Raw genomic sequence first — 20,508 nt, 5'->3', positions numbered from 1 at the left:
CACTCTGCTGCCAGCACTGAGCCCAGCTGGGCTGGAGCCGGGCCCCAGGTGCTGGGATGGGGCTGGTGTGGCCCAGAGCAAGCACAGGACAGGCTGGGGTGGTGTTTGTGCCACCACAATCCAGAGCCCCCTGGGCACCGTGTCCCTGAGCAGGGCACCCAGCCCAGCCCCAGCCTGGCAGCAGGGGACCCACCCTGCCTGTGGGCAGGGCATGGCCAACACCTGCCTGTCCTGTCCTGGGGCTCCATCTTCATCCCAGGATCATGGGCTGCTCCTCATCTTCCTCATCGACCTCCATGTCCTCCATTCTTCCTCCATAGCAACCTCCAGCTCCCCAACAAACTCTTCCACATCCACCTCCATCAGGGGCAGGGCATGGCCAGCACCTGCCTGTCCTGCTGTGGGGCTCCATCTTCATCCCAGGATCATGGGCTGCTCCTCATCTTCCTCATCGACCTCCATGTCCTCCATTTCTTCCTCCATCAAGCTCCACCTCCATCATTTCTTCATATATCCACTTCCATCTCCTCCTCTCCACCTGTCAGGCTGCAGCAGGAAGCCAAACCTCACAGTGGGGTCTCTGTTCCACACCATTCCCACTTTGCTCCAGCCTGTCTGGGCAGTCAGGGGTGCCCCCCTCCCTGGAATGGCACTGCACCTTCACTGGGGCAGCAGTGCACATCCTGCAGGGAAAATCCAGACAGCAGGAACAGCTCAGAATTGATGGACATACTGGGGAGCAGGTGACAAGTGACCACTGGCAGCAGGTGAAGGGTGTGCTGTGCTCGTTTCCAGCTGCTGGCTTCCAGTGCCATCTGGGAGCTGTGGTATCACCAGAATTCCAGGGCTGCTCTGCACTGGTGGATAAGGATTGTAAAATGATCAAATCCTTGAATGATTACACTTACAAGGACCCTAAAGATCATTCCATTCCAACCTGAGCAACCTCCCAGCAGCCCTGAGGTTGCTCAGGGCCCATGGAACCTGGCCTTGAATGTTCCCAGGGATGGGGCATCCACAGCCTCTCTGCACAGCCTGTGCCAGGGCCCAGCACCCTCAGAGTAAACAATTTCCTCCCATCATCAAATCTAAGCCTACTCTCTTTCAGTTCGATCCCATTCCCCTTGTCCTGTCATCACAGTTCCTGACAGTCCCCCCACAGTTCCCTGTGGCTCCTTCACACCTGGGAAGGTGCTGGGAGGTCTCCACACAACCTCCTCTTCTCCAGCCTCAACAGCCCCAGCTCTCTCAGCCTTTCCCCATGGGGAAGTTCCCCTCAGGAACTTTGTGGCCTCCTCTGGAGCTTCAACAGCTTCTTCTGTCCTGGTGGAGCCCCAGAGCTGCAGGCAGCCCCACAGGCACAGAGAGAGGAGCAGAGAGGCAGGGTCCCCTCACTGCCCTGCTGCCCAGTGTGGGGTGAGCCTGGCACACGGGGGGTCTGGCTGCCAGGGGACAGGGCTGGCCCCTGTTGGGATGCAAATGTGAGGCTGCTGTCCAGCTCTTGCTGCCTCGGCTGCACGTGAGCATCACACCCCATCTCCTCACCAGCCATCCATGGCTTCAGACGTTCCTAGCACAGGTTACAAACCAACTCCAGCCCTGCAGTTTTGGTTGGAGCCTCACGGTTCTGTCCTAAATGAGCTGTGAAAATGCTCAAGTCATTCTATTATTTCAGTGGATGCACAAATGTTTGCCTTGTGATGACAACAAATCTTGTTTCTTTTTACACTGTTGGAGGTACCAACACAAGGTTGTCCCATTTCATTACACTTATTCAGAGGACAGACAAACTTAGGACTGACAGTTCGTCTGCACATTGAAATAAAAAAGTAGAAAGGACCTGTTTGGGTTTGATTTATTTACATCCAACTTCTGCTTGTTCCTAATAGAAAATTAACCCTCTCGATTTCCCACACTGTCATTTCAAGCCCTTTTGTTGGGAATTGAATGTCCTGTAAGTACATGAAAGGGTTCTGAGACCTGCTCTTTGCCAGGCATCCCCAGGTGAAGAGGCCCAAAGATCCCCAGTCTTGGCTCTGTGTGACATGAGGGCAGAGAGCACAAAGCCACGGTCACAGGGCCAGAAAAACCTCAGCACTGTGCCCCAGGGCACCCAGAACACTGCTGAGAACCTGGGAGCACCTTCCTGCAGGGCACATGGCCGGGACATCCCCCGGGGACACCGGGGAGCACGGCGCAGCTCCATGGGCACTACAGGGGACATCAGCCCTGGGGCTGCACAGGGAACCCTCGGCCAGCCCTTCTCAAAGGCACCTGCGTGAGGAACAGGGCAAGAAACGGAAAACAGAACAATATTCCAAATTCCCTTCCTCAGGCAGGTCCGCAGTTGCTCTGTTCTGCCCCGCCTGCCCAGGGTGCATTCAGCTCCCGTGAGGGCAGCAAGGGCGGGGAAGGTTCGCACGGAATTACAGGATCGGTGATGTTGGAAAGGGCCTCTAACAACACTCCGCCCACCGTTTCCATGGCTCTGGGCTCCCAGCAGCTCTGGCCCCGAGCAGCCGCCGCACGCAGTGGGCGGATTTCACGAGCTGCATCTTCAGCAGCCTCGTCGCCCTCATGATGTCGCGACATGGCGTCACACCGCCGTAACACAGCCCGGCGCGTGCGCGCTGCGCGCTCCCGACGCGGCTCCTCCTCCTCCCGCCCCCGCTGCGCGGCATCGCACACGAGGGGCGCTTTCACCACACTGATTGGTTCATTGAGCTGCCAATCTGCATGAGGGGCGGAGCGAGGGGCTCGGCTCGTCCAATCACGGGGCGGTCCGCAGCGCCCGCACCGAGCGGCCGGAGCGGGTCCGGGTCCGGACGGCGGAACCGGGGGCGCCGGGACGGACCGGGGGTCAGTGAGGGGCTGGGACGGACAGCGGGCTTGGGGGTCAGGGACAGCGATGTACCGGGGACTGGGGCTCAGGAAGCGGGGAGCGGGAACCAGGAAGGGGCCGGAGGTTGCCCGCCAGGGTCGGGGCGCGCTGACAGTCTAGGGGCAGGGGGCCGGCGAGGGGACAGGGAGCGGGGTGAGAGCACAGGGAGCGGGGACAGCCGGGGGCTGGGATCAGGGCGCAGGGGCTGGGGACAGCACAGGGGGTCGGGGCACAGGGGCCGGGGACAGCACAGGGGCTGGGGACAACCAGGGGTTGGCGCTCAGGAGCTGGGGACAGCCGGGGACCGGGGGTCAGGACACCGGGCCTGGGGGACAACCGGGGCTCAGGGCACAGGGGCCGGGGACAGCCGGGGCTCAGGGCACAGGGGCCGGGGACAGCCGGGGCACAGGGGCCGGGGACAGACAGGGGCCGGGCTCAGGGCACAGGGGCTGGGGACGGACAGGGGCCGGGCTCAGGGCACAGGGGCTGGGGACAGCCGGGGGTTGTGGGTCAGGGGCTGGGGACAGCACAGGGGGTCGGGGCACAGGGGCCGGGGACAGCACAGGGGCTGGGGACAACCAGGGGTTGGCGCTCAGGAGCTGGGGACAGCCGGGGACCGGGGGTCAGGACACCGGGCCTGGGGGACAGCCGGGGGTTGTGGGTCAGGGGCTGGGGACAGTCAGGGGCTCAGGGCACAGGGGCTGGGGTCAGCCGGGGCACAGGGGCCGGGGACAGACAGGGGCCGGGCTCAGGGCACAGGGGTGGGGACAGCCGGGGCTCAGGGCACAGGGGCCGGGGACAGACAGGGGCCGGGCTCAGGGCACAGGGGTGGGGACAGCCGGGCCCGGCTCAGGCTGCGGGCCGGGCGGTGACGCCGTGCTTGCTGTGCCCGCAGCGCTGCCATGGCCGCGGCCTGGCAGGACGTGGTGCGGGACGCGGCGGCCGTGCGGGAGGCGGCGGCGGTGGCGGTGGACGCGGCGCTGCTGGCGGGGGTGCTGATGCGGACCGGGGAGCAGCCCAACACCTCGGATGTGAGTGCACAGCGCGGGGAGGAGCCGCTCCGTGCCGGGGGTACTGAGCCCTTGGCAAGGAGCGGCTCCCCTAGGGACAGCCTTCACTGGGGTGCAGCTCACAGCCCATCCCAATGATGAGTACAGCTCCCCAAGGGACAGCCTTCCCTGGGGTGCAGCTCACAGCCCATCCCAATGATGAGTACAGCTCCCCAAGGGACAGCCTTCCCTGGGGTGCAGCTCACAGCCCATCCCAATGACAGCCCTGCCATACAGATTCCCTTTTCCAAGCAGAGGGATAGGTCTGAGAAGGCTTAGGAAGCTGCCTGTTGTAGTGCTGGGAGTTATTCCCTTTCCCAGCCTCTCACCACCCATATGAACCTTTGAACCAGAGGAGAGTCTCACAGAGGGGCCTCTTTTGGCATGTTCCCAGCTACAGTCAGCCTTTGTCCCATAACTAGGGTGAGGTGACAGGGGTGGAGATGGCTGATGTGTGGGATTTGCCTCTGAGCAATCCCTGGTGGATGGCTGGGGTGGGAGGGCTCAGCCTGTTGGAGCAGAATGCCATGAGGGGTCTCAGAGGAAGAAGTGCCCCTGTGCAGGAGGGGGGGGCACCATTGGGGAAGGGTCCCTGAGGAGCCTGAGGGCAAGCAGGCAGCTGGCAGAGGTGCAAGGAGGGAGTTGTTCACCACAGCACTGCTACTTGATGTCAGATCAGGGCTCTGAGTGATATCAAAGGGTGAGGGAGCCTGGGAGGAGAGGCCAAACACACTGCCAGTGTCCCTTGTTTGATGTGAAAATCCAGGTGAATTGGAAACTTCTCTCTGGTGTAATATATGGGCTGTGAGCGTGACCCTGTGCATGTAGAATGTGCCAGGGCTCTGGAGCAGGGATCAGAGGAAGTAAGAACCAAACAGCCAAAACCCAGGACTGGCAAATTACCTTTTTCTCTGCCCCTGAGAAGTTCTGGAGGCAGTGCTGTCCAGTTCAGGGGGAGGCAGGGGGAGGCAGTCAGCCCAGCCCCTCTGCAGGTGGTTCATAAAGCAGAACCCTCAGAAGTGAGCAATCAGCAGGGTTGAGGCCATCCATATGTCTGCCCTGCAGGGCTGGGGGTGCCCTCAGCCTTCAGACAAGCAGAGGAAGCACCTCCTTAGCCCCTGTTGAGCTGCCCAGACCTGAGTGCTGTGTTGCATCCCTGCCTGCAGGTGGTGAATTATGCCCCCTTCACGCTGCTCCCATCCGCAGTGCCACGGGCCTTGTTTGAACAAGCCTATGCTGTCCAGCAGGATTTTAACCTGCTGGTGGATGCTGTCAGTCAAAACAGAGAATTCCTGGAGCAAACTCTGGCCAGGTAATGTTCTTGCATGTTGCATTTTAATGAGATATTTTAAATGTAAAGCTTTATTACCCTTGTGACATCTCTGTCTTTCTGAGGTTTTCTTGGGCCCCAGAAAATGGGACATCTGGCCAAGACCTGATTCCCTGCTATCATCTTCAACTTTGCCACTTTTTCAGGCTCATAAATTCATACTCGTGGGCTTTTGAGCTCCTGAGCCTTAAATGCAAATCACTGGAGTCTTTGAGTCCTGGTTTTAGGAGTCTCTTTTAGTTTTATTCTGCATCTGCCTGTGTCTGTTCAGTACCCACCAGCTGTGCTGCAGCAGTGATGAAAAGGTGTCTGTTCTGTTTCCACACCCTCCCTCAGTCACCCCCTGCCCTCTTTCCCAGCCACAAGCTCTGGCTGCAGGAGAATTGTCCAGCTCTGGCTCCTGGGTGCTGCTGAGTTTATCTGTGGCTGTTGCATTTTGTCACTCGTGATTGTGGGGCTGATGTTTGCACAAATCCCTCTTCCCTTCCCACTGCCCGTTCTGTGCTGCCTGTGCATGTTCTGCTGCCTCTGGCACTGGGACAGAGCAGAGGAGGCTGTTTTCCAGCATCCTTTTGTTTTGTTAAATCCTCACCCTTTGGAGCTGTTCCAGAGCTGGCTGCAGCCAGAGCCTGTGGGGACACGTTTGTACCTGTGCTTAAAGAATGCAGCACCTGGGGCTTGTGTGTGCTCAGGTGCCTGCCCTGTGCCAGGGCAGCTCCCTGGAGGTGCTGTTCAGGATTTGGGGCCCTGAGGAAAAGCCAGGTCTGCTCTAGCAGGGCCCCAGTGTGTGGGGTTTGGAGCCTGACAGGACAGGGGGATTGGATGAAGCTTCTCTGAACTGTGTGTGCAGGCCCAGAGAGACCTGTGCTTTCTGCCTGAACCTGCAGAATTCTGTCCCATCTCTGCCCTGGCAGTGAGTCACCTCTGCACAGGAGGGCCTTTTGTGCAGAGGCTGTGCTTGGCAAGCTGGGTTTGTGTTGTGGTTTTGCACTGAGCATTCTTGGGGAGGTGTTTCACAGTGCTACAGCACTTGGCTGAGCCCCAGTTCAAACCCAAGAGATCCCCAGAGGACATGGTTCTGCTCTTTGTGCTGGAGAATGCCCCTGCTAAGGGCTTTTTCTGCAGAATAATTAATTTTCTTGTCCCTCTGTGACAGCAGCAGGGGACTGACCTGGTCTGTGTTTCTCTCTAGCACCATCAAGGTCGATGACTTCACAGCTCGGCTCTTCAGAATCTACAAGCAGGTTTTGGAGGAAGGCCTGGCTCAGGTACCTGGGCAGGGCATCCCAGTGGTCTGTGCCCCTTGGCATTGTGCTGGGGGTGCCTGGGCTCTGGCTGCAAGCTTTGGCACTGTGGACTCTGAGCTGTGCCAGGCTGGTCACTCCCTGCCCTGCAATGTCTTGTCACAGTGCTGAGCTCAGGACCTTGCCCTGTTGAACAGCTGAGCTCTTTGGTTGGTGCTGCTGGAAACAGCCTGGCCTGGAGAGGGAGGAGTTCATGGGGTTTGTCCTCTGGGAGCCTCAGGGTGTGCAGGGACATGTGTCCTGTTGAGAACCTGCACCATCCCTGCAGAATCTCCTTTACTTTCAGTGTTGGGAGCTCCTCTGGAGCTCTGAGAGGGCTGTGGGCAGGGAGCAGAGCACCCAGGGGTGTGACCTGCATGGTTTGTATCAAACTGAGGGTGACAGGACAAGAGGGAATGGCTTCAAACTGACTGAACGGGTTTAGATGAGATATTAGGAAATTTACTGTGCAGGTGGTGAGGTGCTGGCACACATTGCCCAGAGAAGCTGTGGCTGTCCCACCCCTGAAAATACTCAGTTCCAGGTTGGACAGGGCTTGGAGCAGCTTGCTCTAGTGGAAGGGGTCCCTGCCAGCTGCAAGGACTGGGGTGAGGTGGTCTTCAAAGTCCCTTCCAACCCAACCTATTCTGGGATTCTCTGGATCTGCTCTGGGAGGATTTTGAAGCAAGGTCAGCAAAGGATTTGCAGTTACAGGCCACAGGAGACCCCAGCTGCCCTCCCTGTGTTGCAGACGGTGTTTTTGGGCATCAACCGCTCGGATTACATGTTTGACTGTGGGCTGGAAGGCACAGCAGCTCTGAGGCAGATAGAAATAAACACCATTGCTGCCAGCTTTGGAGGGCTCACCTCCCGCACTGCTGATGTCCACAGGTAAGGAACACCTCCCCCTGCATGGCCCCTGTGCTCTGCAGGCTGCTCCTTGCTCCATGGACATGGCATTTACAGCTTTGTGTTCCACAGGTTGGTGTTGAAAGTGCTGGGAAAGAGTGAGGAGGCATCACAGCTGCTGCCCAACAACCCAGCCAAGGGGCTGGCCTTGGGAATTGCCAAAGCTTGGGAGCTCTATGGGTCCCAAAGGTAAGGAGCAGTGCAGGGAGCCTGAAGCACAGAGATGGAGAGCTGTGCTGCTCAGGTGGGGTGATCTCAAAGGGTGAGAGGAAGAGGGAGCCTGGAGGAGATGCCAAACACACTGCCAGTGTCCCTTGTTTCATGTAACAATCCAGGAGAGCTGGTGATCCAGCTAGGAGCATGTGGAGTGTTTATGGGTTTGATGATGTCCTTGGTATCTCTTCCAGGGCTGTGGTGATGTTTCTGGTGGAGGATGTCCAGAGGAATATTTTTGATCAGCGTTGTGTAGAAAATGAACTTTGGAACAGGTAAAGTTTGAATTTTCCTGGGATGGGAAAGGAAGGAGGTTATGGTTCAGAATCTGATATGGAAAGCTGAGCATACAGCTGGCAGATCTTAGGAAGTGTAGGATGGGTTCCTAAACAGGGAGTTTTTTGGAACAGGTAAAGTTTGAATTTTCCTGGGGTGGGAAAGGTGGGAGGTGATGGTTCAGTTTCTGATATGGAAAGCTGAGCAAGCAGCTGGCAGATCGTAGGAAACACAGAATGGGTTCCTAAACAGGGAGGTTTTGGGGATTTGTAGGATTTCTCTGGCTCCATAGCACAAAGCTTAGTCTGTTTGTGAAGGAACCTGTAGATGCATGAATTCCACCCCTGACCTGCAGCTCAGGTGCCTGTGGGCAGCCTGGTGACTGTGGCACTGCTCTTGCAGGAACATCCGCGTGCTGAGGAAGCGGTTCCGGGACGTGTTTGAGCAGGGCTCCCTGGATGCCAGCAGGAGGCTGTATATGTGAGTATGAGCCAAGGTGCGCACTCCTGCCTGCTCCTGGGCACCTGGGGCTGCCAGGGGGAGCCTGCAGCCAAGGCTGCCTGGAAGAAATGGCTGAGGAAACAGTTCTCTTCCATGCTCCAGGCTGCTGCTTCCTCCTGGAGCTGCCATGGCTGTGTGTTCACAGTGGTGAGATTTTGCAGATACACATCAGTGCCTTACAGTTGCAGTCATAACCTCCCTCCTTCAGCCTTCATTGCTCTGGGGGATCTTTACCTCCTGCACAAAGGTCTGCTCTGAGCAGCCCTGGCTGTTTGAGAGGCTCCCACAGAGCCATTTCCTGTTCACTGTTCACGTGCTGCTCTGCCAGGGGGGGCTGGGCTGGGTTTTTAGTGCAGGAGAGGAAGCATTCCATGTCCTCTGGGGATCTCTTGGGTTTGAACTCTCTGTGTCTTGCCTATCCCTGTGGAGACCAGGATGGGAGGATCACAGGCTCCCAGCTGGTCCCAAGTGTGACGTTTGTCCTATTTCCAGGTAATGTGCTGGGAGCTATATGAACCCAAGGGAAGGGACTCTATGAACCTAAGGGAACATGTAGTTTCATGACAATGATTTTTCTGTAGTGAGATTTTTTGACCTTTGGGGTCTGTGCTGTGTTTAATTAATGAATGTGTTGTCATGGCTGGATAGTTGAGGGGAAAGTGTATCCCTTGTTCTTCCTCCTGAGCATCCCCCCTGTTGCTGCTGGATATCTCCTGTCTGCCTGAAGGAGCTCCCAGACCAAGTGCACAGTTTGGATGCCAAAGCTTGGGCATGTGGTGCTACAGCTGTGCTGCCAGCCCAGCCCTGGCAGCAGGCTGGTTTGGTGCCTCTCAGGTTGTTGAGTTGATGTCTTACCTTGAATTGCCACAGAAGAACTTTGTTCCTTCCAGCTTCAAGAATCACAGAGCTGTTAAGGCTGGAAAAGACCCCTGAGATCGAGTCCAGCCTGTAACCCAGCACCACTGAACACGTCCCCAAGTGCCACAACCTCACATTTCAGGTCCCTCCACTGCCCTGAGCCGCCTGTCCTAGTGCTTGATCACCTTTTCAGTGAAGAGATTTTCCTTAATCTCCAGTCTAAACCTCCTGTGGTACAACCTGAGGGCGTTTCCTCTTATCCCGTCCCTGTTCCCTGGGAGCACTGCCCAACCCCCGTGGCTGTCCCCTCCTGTCAGGAGTTGTGCAGAGCCACAAGGTCCCCCCTGAGCCTCCTTTTCTCCAGGCTGAGTCCCCCAGGGCAGCATGGGGTAAAAGCTGTTAAAAATGAGGTGCTTACCTCTCTGCAGAGCTGGGTGTCAGAATTACTGAGCCTTTGGTTAGAGCAGAGGCTGGTGTCAGCTCCCCGTGCCTTGGGACAGGCTGAGCTGTGGTTCAGTGGAGAGGAGCCAGGACTTGCTGTGGCAGAGCCAGGCAGGAGCAGGAGGGCCAGAGGAGAAGGGGCAGGGGGCTGTGATCCCCCCTTGGTGCTGGGGCCTGGCTCTGTGAGCACTTCTGGTTTCCTTTCCAGGGATGGCCAGGAGGTCGCAGTGGTGTATTACAGAGAGGGCTATGTGCCCCAGGTCTACGATGAGCAGGTCAGTACCCACCCCCCTGCCCCAGAAACCACAGCTGGGCACTGCCCAGGCAGCTCCAAATAACCTCAGGGGCAGCTACCCTCTGTGGGGTGGGGTCAGTCCTGCCTGGTGGGGCTGAGAGCATTGGGAGGCTCCAGAGAGCAGGGGGGTGACCCTGCAGTAAGAAAAATGGGTGGCTTTCTTCTCCAGGGGGTCATCCCTTAGTGCAGCACTGAATTGTTTCTGTACAGTAGGGGTTAACAGGTATGTTGTACAGGTATGTTCTGTACAACAGGGGTTAACAGCTATGTTGTACAGGTATGTTCTGTACCACAGGGGGTAACAGGTATGTTGTACAGGTATGTTCTGTACAATAGGAGTAAAAGGTTGTACAGGTATGTTCTGTACAGTAGGGGTTACCAGGTATGTTGTACAGGTATGTTCTGTACAGTAGGGGTAACAGGTATGTTGTACAGGTATGTTCTGTACAACAGGGGTTACCAGGTATGTTGTACAGGTATGTTCTGTACAACAGGGGGTAACAGGTATAACTTACTTAAAGGTTTCAGACTTGGTCTACAGATCACTCTGTGCTCTCTTAGCATGATCAGGCTGCAGGTAGTAATAGCACAGAGCAGATCTGGCTGGTGTCTCGAGGTGGCAGCACTGGACCAGCTGGGGAAGGTGCACACTGTGGATTAATTTAACTGTGCCACCCAGAGGTGGCGGGAAATTCACGCCTGCTTTTCTCTGGAGTGCTGCTTCCACCCCCTGTCCCTGCCAGCAGGCAGGGAGGAGACAAACCATATGTTGAGAACTGCACAGAAAAGAGCAGAGCAAACCTTTTGTGTGCTGTTTTCCCTCCTGGCACGGCTGCTCCTGCTCTGCCTCAGAACTGGGAGGCGCGGCTGCTGCTGGAGCGCTCGCGGGCAGTGAAGTGCCCCGACATTGCCACGCAGCTGGCGGGCACCAAGAAGGTGCAGCAGGAGCTCAGCAGGCAGGGGACACTGGAGAAGCTGCTGCCAGGCCACCCTGAGGCCGTTGCTCGGATCAGAGCCACCTTTGCAGGACTCTACTCCCTGGATGAGGTGAGTGGCAGCGGGGCTGGAGCAGGGAGGGACATGCGCTGCTGTGCTCTTAGCAGAGCCCTCTCTTCTTCTCAAGCAGTGGGCCTTGGGGAATTTGTTGGTGCTTCTGCTCAGAGGGATCTGCTGAGGAGCCCCTGCTGCTCCCTGAGGCTTTGCTGTTCACAGAATCATTGAGGTTGGAAAAGCCCTCCAAGAACAAAGTCCAACCTTTGCCCAAACACCACATTATCAACTAGACATGGCACTGAGTGCCACATTCCATCATTCCTTGAACACCTCTGTCACAGACGTATTTTATGAAAAATCCTTTTGCTAGGATTTTTTCTCCTCACAAGCTGAGAGGCCTCAGAAATTAAATGTAAACAATGATTATCTGCTGCTGTGGAATGCAACAGGTGCATCTGTGATTGGTCCATGTTGGTTGTTTCTAATTAATGGCCAATCACAGCCCAGCTGGCTCAGACTCTCTGAGAGTCATGAGCTTTTGTTGTCGTTCCTTTCTATTCCTTTCAAGCCTTCTGATAAAATCCTTTCTTCTGTTCTTTTATCATAGCTTTAATATAGCATTTTTCTTTGAATATAATATATATCATATCTCTTTTAATATAATATATATCATATATATATTATATTAAAAGAAAATGATATATTATGAAAATAATCAATCAGCCTTCTGAAACATGGAGTCAAGATTCTCATCTCTTACCTCATCTTGGACCTCTGTGAACACCACCACACACCTCCAGGGGTGGTCACTCCATCCAGCTCATTCCCATATGAAACCACCCTGTCCATGAAGAAATAATTCCTGGTGTTCACCTGTTTCCCTCCTTCCCTGCCAGGGTGAGGAAGGTGACAGAATGGCTGCTGCAGCCATCGCTGACCCCGACCGCTTCGTGCTGAAGCCTCAGCGTGAAGGTGGAGGTATGAGCTGGGCTCTGGAGGTGTGAGCTGGGCTCTGCAGGTGTGAGCTGGGCTCTGCAGGTGTGAGCTGGGCCCCTGGGAGTTTCCATTGTGGTTTGTGCTGTTTTTGGGACAGGCAGGAGCTCTGTGCCAGCTCCTGGCCTTCTGCTGAGGGACAAAGGGTGGCCTGTGGCTACTCGTAGCCATGGGGGCTAGTCCTGCCACTAAGGCAGTTTGCTCCTGGAGGAGCTGCCAGGGCCCTGGTGCTGGGTGTGGGGAGCCCAGGCAGCACCTGGGGAGACAAAGGCTGGGTTATTTGGGCTGCCAGGGCCACAGAGCTGGGGCCAGGGGATTCTGCTGTCCTGGAAGGGTTTGATGTGCTGCTTTTGTTTGCCAGGGAACAACCTCTATGGTGAAGAGCTCAGGGAGGTTCTGGAGAAGATCAAAGACAGCCCTGAGAGAACTTCCTACATCTTGATGGATAAGATCAAACCCCAGCCAGCACTGAATTACCTGCTGAGGGCTCACAGTCCCCTCCAAGTGTCAGAGTGCATCTCTGAGCTCGGGATCTTTGGGGTCTATGTCAGGTGAGCAGTGTGCTTGTGTTCCAGGGCAGTTCTCTGCTCCTGATGTGGAGCAGGAGCGTTTTGCCCTCTGTGCAGCCCAGGTACAGCTGCATGACAGATGTCTGGGGACATGCAGGTGCAGGGGACAGATGTGACCATTCAGTCTGTGCCCCTGCAGCAGCTCTGAGCACATGAGCTGCTGCTCTAAACCTGCTGCCAAATGAGCTGTTGGAAAACCACAGGGCTGGTGCTGGCAATTATTGGTGCAGTGGGATCCTGAGCTCCTTGTGTCTCATCCCTGATTTCTGGGGGCACTTCTTGGGTTCTGCATGCAGCCCCATGTGTGGCTTTTCTGAAGCCCTAATGATCTCTGGATACCTGAAGGCCTAATGCCCGTTCAACTCTAATAAGAGCTGGTTTTGTAACCCTCTTAGGCCACATTTCCATAGAGTATAAATGGAAGTCCATTACACACAGTTTTGGGAACAAAGGTGCTCTGGCAGCATTCATCCCCTGGCAGTGCCCATTTGCAGAATGGCCAGTGCAGCCCCCACTGCAGGGCCCCCACATTAGCCTTGTGTGCCTGACAGGGACGGTGCAACCTGCTGCTCCAGAGAGCTGCCAGGGGCCCTGTGCTCTGCAGGGCTCAGTGCTGGCCAGGGGCTCAGTGTCCCTCTCTGTGCTCAATGTCCCTCTCTCTGCAGTGTCAGTGTCCCTCTCTCTGTGCTCAGTGTCCCTGTCTGTGCTCAGTGTCCCTCTGCAGTGTCAGTGTCCCTCTCTGTGCTCAGTGTCCCTCTCTGTGCTCAGTGTCCCTGTCTCTGTGCTCAGTGTCCCTGTCTGTGCTCAGTGTCCCTGTCTCTGTGCTCAGTGTCCCTGTCTCTGTGCTCAGTGTCCCTGTCTGTGCTCAGTGTCCCTCTCTGTGCTCAGTGTCCCTCTCTGTGCTCAGTGTCCCTCTGTGTGCTCAGTGTCCCTGTCTCTGTGCTCAGTGTCCCTCTCTGTGCTCAGTGTCCCTGTCTGTGCTCAGTGTCCCTCTCTGTGCTCAGTGTCCCTGTCTCTGTGCTCAGTGTCCCTGTCTGTGCTCAGTGTCCCTCTCTGTGCTCAGTGTCCCTGTCTCTGTGCTCAGTGTCCCTGTCTCTGTGCTCAGTGTCCCTGTCTCTGTGCTCAGTGTCCCTCTCTGTGCTCAGTGTCCCTCTGCAGTGTCAGTGTCCCTGTCTCTGTGCTCAGTGTCCCTGTCTGTGCTCAGTGTCCCTGTCTCTGTGCTCAGTGTCCCTCTCTGTGCTCAGTGTCCCTCTGCAGTGTCAGTGTCCCTGTCTCTGTGCTCAGTGTCCCTCTCTGTGCTCGGTGTCCCTGTCTCTGTGCTCAGTGTCCCTCTCTGTGCTCAGTGTCCCTCTCTGTGCTCAGTGTCCCTGTCTCTGTGCTCAGTGTCCCTGTCTCTGTGCTCAGTGTCCCTCTCTGTGCTCAGTGTCCCTGTCTCTGTGCTCAGTGTCCCTCTCTCTGTGCTCAGCGTCCCTCTCTGTGCTCAGCGTCCCTCTCTGTGCTCAGTGTCCCTGTCTGTGCTCAGTGTCCCTGTCTCTGTGCTCAGTGTCCCTGTCTGTGCTCAGTGTCCCTGTCTCTGTGCTCAGTGTCCCTGTCTCTGTGCTCAGTGTCCCTCTCTCTGTGCTCAGTGTCCCTCTCTGTGCTCAGTGTCCCTGTCTCTGTGCTCGGTGTCCCTGTCTCTGTGCTCAGTGTCCCTGTCTGTGCTCAGTGTCCCTGTCTGTGCTCAGTGTCCCTCTCTGTGCTCAGTGTCTCTGTGCTCAGTGTCCCTGTCTGTGCTCAGTGTCCCTGTCTGTGCTCAGTGTCCCTCTCTGTGCTCAGTGTCCCTCTCTGTGCTCAGTGTCCCTGTCTCTCTGCAGGCAGGGCAGGGAGCTGCTGCTGAACGAGGCCGCCGGGCACCTGCTGCGCACCAAGGCCACCGAGCACGCGGACGGCGGGGTGGCAGCCGGGGTGGCCGTGCTGGACACGCCGTTCCTGGTGTGAGGAGCCACGGCCCCACCCTCCTTCTCTGCTGCCTCAAGAGCTGCTCTGCCCCAGGGATTCCTCCTTAGGGTGCTTGCCACGGTCTGACTGCTGGAGGCTGTGAGGAGGGACTGTGTGATGCAGCTGCTCAGGGCTCCTGGGTGCCAGCCCCAGCTGCTCAGAGCTGGTTCCCCCTCCAGGAAGGATTCCCTTGCTCTGCCTGCTCAGAGGCCCTGCCCTGGGCACAGCCCAGCTGTGACTCCCAGCACTGCAGGGTTCTGGGGGCAGGGGGATGCAGAGCAAAGGGTCAAGGTGCCATACAGGCCTTTGTGCTGCTCCCACTTCTGAGCTCCTTATGCTGCACGGTTTCTGGAGACATACACAGCCTAAGGAATGAGAGGAGAAAGGTGGATGGGCAAGGATCAGCCTTTATGTGCCTCAGTGCTCTCCAGATTAAAGAGGAGAGCCCAGCTCCACTCCCCATGGCCTCTCCAGCCCTCCTTCCCATGCTGCTGCTATCCTGATTTCTGTTTTCCTCTGTGCCTGAGGATCCTCAGGGTTCCTGCACCAGGCACAGCTGCCCTGGGTAATTTGCCCAAGGGCCTTTTGCTTTTGCTTTGCCCAACTCCTGTTTTATTGCACTGGGTGCCTCTGTGCCACACAGGGCAGGCAGCAGTGCAGGGTCCAGGGCAGGCTCCCTCTGCCTCCTGCAGCCATGTCCAACAGATCTCCACAGAATCCCTCAGAGATGGAGGCAGCTCCCAAGGCAGCAGAGAATTGGAGCCTCGTGTGTGTTGATAAATCCCAAAGCACCCTGGGTTTGGGCCAGTGCATCCCACTGCAAATCAAACCCTGAGCATCTTCCTGCCAGGGAGCCCCAGGCTTGGGAATGCTCCTGCTGAGCCTGGGAGCTCTGTGGTGAGGAAGGAATTGCAGGGGAGGCTGGGCAGCCCAGCCCCAGCTCCCAGCACCTTACTGTGGGACCAGCACCAGCAGAGGGGAACATGTGGCTCCCTCCAGGTTTTATGGATCAGTGGGAACAGCACAGCAGTGGAGCAGTGTGGGCTCTCCTGCTCAAGGTCTTCTGCCTCTTCCTCCAGCCCCTTCTCCTCCTCAGCCCTAAAAGCTGCACCTTTCTGGCAGCAAAGAGCTCAGGCAGCCTCAGCCCAGCCCTGTCAGTAACACAGAACCAGCACAGAGGCAGAATCCCTGCAGAATGGGATGTGCTGAGTGGCAGAACCAGCACAAAAGCAGAATTCCTGCAGAGAGGATGTGCTGAGTGACAGAAGCAGCACAAAGGTAGAATTCCTGCAGCCTGGGTGTGCTGAGTGCCAGCCCTGCTGGCTCTTTGCTGCTGCAGCATCAATCACCACTTGGTCACCTGGGAAACTGCTCCATTCTCCAGGTGTGACTGAAACTGGGCTTCCTGGGTGTTTTGTTGGGGGATTGATTACCCCAAGCCAGAGATTAAAAGGAATGTGCAATCTGACTGCTGTTTGTGCCATGTTTGTCCATGCCCAGGGGCACACCTGGCCAGGTGTGCAGAGATCCATGGCTGTGCCTGGAAGGGGAGGTGGGGCAGCCCTGAGCCGTGCTGGCAGCCCTGAACCTCCTCACCCAGCTCCCTGGAACCAGTGATGCATGAGGGGGTTGGTGACATGTGGGTGTCACACTGTGTTGTGCTTTCCATGAGCCTTGGAGCAGCACTGGCTGAAGAGCAGGGAGAAACTGAGGCACAGGATGGAGCCAGCACTGCCAGCCACAGTAAATCACATGTGAAAAAAAAAATAATCCATGGATAAACATCACTGGCAGGACCCTGCCCCTCCCATCCCAAAAGGCAGTCCTGGTTTCTGAGCACTGAGCATCTCCCACCCACACCCACTCCAAGCCTGTTTCCATTTTGTTTTCTTGAATTTTATTCAATTTTGCATTAAATTCTCGCTGTTTTCCAGCCAAAATTACATAGCTAACAAAGAGTAACAGGAGGAACGAGGATGTAGGAATCCTTGTCACCAAGGTGGCACAATCCAGTGGTACAGAGCTGTGGGGGCACATGGGGACAGGCAGGCACCGAGGTTACGGGTGACACAGCTGCTGTGCCAGTGAGAGCAGCAGGTAACAAGTGAGATTTGGGACTTGGCCAACAGCCCAGAGGAGCACCCCAACACCTGCCCTGGGCACCCTGAGGCAGCTGCTCCTCCTTTCCAGCCCCAAGTCAGCTCAGGTTGCAGGTAATCCCAGGCCACTGGCACTCCCCAAAACAGCTGTTGCAGCAAGTTTTAAAGCCCAGTTCTCCTTTGGTTTAAGTGCAAAATCAAAGAGTTCACATGCAGGTTTCACAGAGACATTGCAAAGGAAGTATGAGCCCCAGCTCAGCCTTGGCTGGAGTTAAAGTTCCTTCACTGGAGGAAGGATGGCTTTGGCAGGACCCTGGTGGTGGTCAAGGCTCTTGGGGAAAAGGGTTGTGGGCCTGTAGCTCTCATCATCCTTAAGTCAGGTCAGATTGAAGCAAACACTGACTTGAAACATCTCCCACCATTTTTCCTGATGAGGAGATGAGTAGGACTCCCACAGCCCTGCCTGCCTTGGTTTCTCTGCTGTGGCAGTGCTCATGGTGCCATGGGAAAGGTGCCTCTGCCTGGCTCCATTTCCTCTCCTTCCTCCCCCAGGACACAAGAGGAGCATCCAGCTGCTCCAGCTCTGCTTCAGCTCTGAGCTGGTGCAGCAGAACTGGAGGAACTGGGACTCCATGGAAACGTCACACCAAGGCTTTTCCCTTCCAGTGGTGTCCATGGCCAGTGAAGGACCCTGGGCTGGGGACAATGCACCAGCTGGCACAACACAGTGAGGAGCAGCAGATCTTGGTATCAGATTGCCCCACAAAACCTGTTTAAAGCCCAGAGCTCCCTGGAGCCTTGCCCCAGTGCCCTGGAGGCTGCAGGGAGCTGTGCTAGCAGCAGGCCAGTGGATGCAGGACGAGCACAGCCCTGCAGTGATGATGTGGCTGCTGCAGTGCTCCTGCAGCTCTCCAAGCACAACAGGAAGCTCAGCTGCTCTGTGGGCAGTGGTGGATGCCCCTCCCAGGCCTGCCTGCATTGAGTAACTCCAGCATCACTTCCCCTGCAAGCCCCAAAGCTCCTTCCCACTGTGCACAAGGTGCCAGGGCCCCTCCAGACAGAAAGTAAGTTAACACCCTCTCCCCAACCCCCCAAAATTAAATTAAAACCAAGAACGAGGTGCTGAAAAAGGAGGAGGATGAGTCCCTCTGTGCACCAGGCTGACCCTCAGATGTGTGACATCCATCTGGAACATGACAGACACCTCACCCAGGGCATGGACACAGCCTCTCCAGAGCCAGACTCTCCTTGTTTCTACCATTGGTACATTTAATTCAACAGGTGAAGGTTTCCTTCCCGGGCAGGCAGTGGCTGTTGGAGGGACCTGCCCATCAGATGCCACTGCCACTGTCCTACTGAGCTGCTCCTGCAGGAGCAGTGTCACATCTGCTGTTGAAAAGCTGTGTGATGACACCCGGGTCTGCCAAGGTGGAGATGTCTCCCAGCTCGTGGTCATCTTTGGCAATCTTCCTCAATATGCGTCTGGTGATCTTTCCTGTAATGACAGCCAAGAAAGGGAAGCAGGAGTCAGAATCCCAGGATGGTCTGGGTTGGAAGAGACCTTAAAGATATCTCTTTCCAACCCCCTGCCATGGGCAGGAACAGCTTTCACTGTCCCAGGTTGCTCCAAGCCCCATCCAACCTGGCCTTGGACACTTACAGAGATCCAGGGGCAGCCCCAGCTTCTCTGGGCACCCTGTGCCAGGGCCTGCCCACCCTCACAGGGAACAATTCCTTCCTTATGTCTATTTAATCTACACCTGCCTTCCACCAGTTTAAAACCATCACCCCTTGTCCTTCATTATCTGTCTATATAAAAAGTCCCTCTCCCCAGGAGTCAGGATCTCTTCAGCATCCTTAGCAGAAGAGGGAAGTACCAGACCTGCACATCCTGCTCACCCTGAGTTTGTACCACCCTAATCTGAGCAGCCCTGGACCAGCAGAGCAGGGCTGCTCAACTTCCACTGGCAGGAGCTGTCCACTCCTGCCCTGGAACTCACCTGAGCGGGTTTTGGGCAGGCTGGGGGCGTACTGGATGTAATCAGGTGTTGCTATGGGCCCAATTTTGTCTCTGACTGCAAAAAAAAAAGAGAGATTTTCATTGTAGGGCTGAGGAGAAGCCACACATCCTTTCCATGATAAAAGGACAGAAGGGTAAGACACAGAGCCCAGCTCCTGGGACACCTGGCAGGGCAGTGCCTGGGGACAAGACCTACAATGCAAACAGGGCCAGAACCACAGCTCCCCAACACTGAGAGTACTCATTTTTTCACTCCCTCCATCTTCCACACTCCTCCCTAACAGCTTAACTCCTCCCAACACCATGACCTTGATAGAGCAAGGATTGATTCAAATTCACTCTTGGGTTCCTCCAGAGAAGAAGCTGCCATTGGGTCTGTTTGGTGTATTCAATGCTGCAGTTTGCAGTGAAACAGCTCCTTGAGAGCAGAGCACTAACACCCAGAGCACCTCCCTAAAGAAACGCCATGATCCTCTCAGGATGTCCCAGTCTGGCAGGGAAAGCCCTGCTGCAAACAAAAGCCTGCTGAGCACCCCAGCCCCTCACAGGGCTGCCAGCTCCCAGAAGGCAGAGATGGCATCACATGAGCAGCCAAAGGCTGGCAGAACTAATTTTAGTCTTTGCCACCCTGCTGTGTAATCAAGAGGCACCTTGTGGCACTTGTCCACACTGCACTCCCCAGACCACAGGCAGCACCAAGCCTTCACCCCCTCCACCACCTGTGCTCCCCCTGCCTGCTCCCCAACATTTGCCTGTTGCTACCTTGTTTTTTGAGCTCATCTGTGAGGTCCTGGCTGAACTCGTAGCCCTCTCTCAGGGTCACAAAGCAGTAGAGGCACTCTCCCTTCAGGGGGTGGGGGTGGCTGACCACGGCAGCCTCAGCCACTGCAGGGTGCTCCACCAGGGCTGACTCCACCTCTGCTGTGCTCAGCAAATGGCCTGCAAACAAGGGGGACACAGAGCTTTAGAGACCTGCAAACAAGGGGGACACAGAGCTTTACAGGCCTGCAAACATGGGGGGACACAGAGCTTTACAGGCCTGCAAACAAGGGGGACACAGAGCTTTAGAGACCTGCAAACATGGGGGGACACAGAGCTTTACAGGCCTGCAAACATGGGGGACACAGAGCTTTACAGGCCTGCAAACAAGGGGGACACAGAGCTTTACAGGCCTGCAAACAAGGGGGACACAGAGCTTTAGAGACCTGCAAACAAGGGGGACACAGAGCTTTAGAGACCTGCAAACAAGGGGGACACAGAGCTTTAGAGACCTGCAAACATGGGGGGACACAGAGCTTTACAGTCCTGCAAACAAGGGGGACACAGAGATTTACAGGCCTGCAAACAAGGGAGACACAGAGCTTTAGAGACCTGCAAACAAGGGGGACACAGAGCTTTACAATCCTGCAAACAAGGGGGACACAGAGCTTTACAGGCCTGCAAACAGGGAGGACACAGAGCTTTACAGGCCTGCAAACAGGGGGGACACAGAGCTTTACAGACCTGCAAACAAGAGGGACACAGAGCTTTACAGTCCTGCAAACATGGGGGGACACAGAGCTTTACAGGCCTGCAAACAAGGGGGACACAGAGCTTTAGAGACCTGCAAACAAGGGGGACACAGAGCTTTACAGTCCTGCAAACAAGGGGGACACAGAGATTTACAGGCCTGCAAACATGGGGGGACACAGAGCTTTACAGGCCTGCAAACAAGGGGGACACAGAGCTTTAGAGACCTGCAAACAAGGGGGACACAGAGCTTTACAGGCCTGCAAACATGGGGGGACACAGAGCTTTACAGACCTGCAGGAAGACGCCTTA

The 20,508-nt window shown here is 56.2% G+C and overlaps 2 protein-coding genes across 2 annotated transcripts in view; one reads left to right on the top strand and one right to left on the bottom strand.

The window, feature by feature from the left end:
• The first annotated feature begins 3,783 nt into the window (after positions 1 to 3,783).
• Positions 3,784 to 16,036, top strand: GSS (glutathione synthetase). The gene is made up of 12 exons (XM_058036487.1): positions 3,784 to 3,912; positions 5,097 to 5,242; positions 6,453 to 6,528; positions 7,295 to 7,434; positions 7,525 to 7,641; positions 7,860 to 7,940; positions 8,344 to 8,421; positions 9,950 to 10,016; positions 10,889 to 11,083; positions 11,926 to 12,007; positions 12,384 to 12,573; positions 14,445 to 16,036. Exons 1-12 carry the CDS (start codon positions 3,784 to 3,786, stop codon positions 14,566 to 14,568), a joined length of 1,425 nt encoding a protein of 474 aa, XP_057892470.1. The 3' UTR covers positions 14,569 to 16,036.
• Positions 16,037 to 16,448: 412 nt separating this feature from the next.
• Positions 16,449 to 20,508, bottom strand: part of ACSS2 (acyl-CoA synthetase short chain family member 2) — a 31,144-nt gene continuing 27,084 nt past the window's right edge. The window contains exons 16-18 of the mRNA XM_058036421.1: positions 19,450 to 19,626; positions 18,668 to 18,742; positions 16,449 to 18,162 (exon numbers count right to left, since the gene is read on the bottom strand). Coding sequence (XP_057892404.1) covers positions 18,020 to 18,162; positions 18,668 to 18,742; positions 19,450 to 19,626 — 395 coding nt within the window. The 3' untranslated portion in view covers positions 16,449 to 18,019. The remainder of the gene's footprint in view (positions 18,163 to 18,667; positions 18,743 to 19,449; positions 19,627 to 20,508) is intronic.

The sequence above is a fragment of the Melospiza georgiana genome, chromosome 17 (genome assembly GCF_028018845.1).
Source record: "Melospiza georgiana isolate bMelGeo1 chromosome 17, bMelGeo1.pri, whole genome shotgun sequence".
Taxonomy (NCBI): domain Eukaryota; kingdom Metazoa; phylum Chordata; class Aves; order Passeriformes; family Passerellidae; genus Melospiza; species Melospiza georgiana.
Note: the sequence above shows the minus strand (reverse complement) of the source record. Positions and strands in the feature narration are given on the sequence as shown.

Bases quoted from the DNA above. Each gene is read 5' to 3' on its own strand.
- GSS (XM_058036487.1), top strand. From the start codon at position 3,784: ATGGCCGCGGCCTGGCAGGACGTGGTGCGGGACGCGGCGGCCGTGCGG. The intron at 7,435-7,524 runs GTAAGGAACACC...TGTGTTCCACAG, and splicing joins CGCACTGCTGATGTCCACAG to GTTGGTGTTGAAAGTGCTGG. The intron at 10,017-10,888 runs GTCAGTACCCAC...GCTCTGCCTCAG, and splicing joins CCCAGGTCTACGATGAGCAG to AACTGGGAGGCGCGGCTGCT.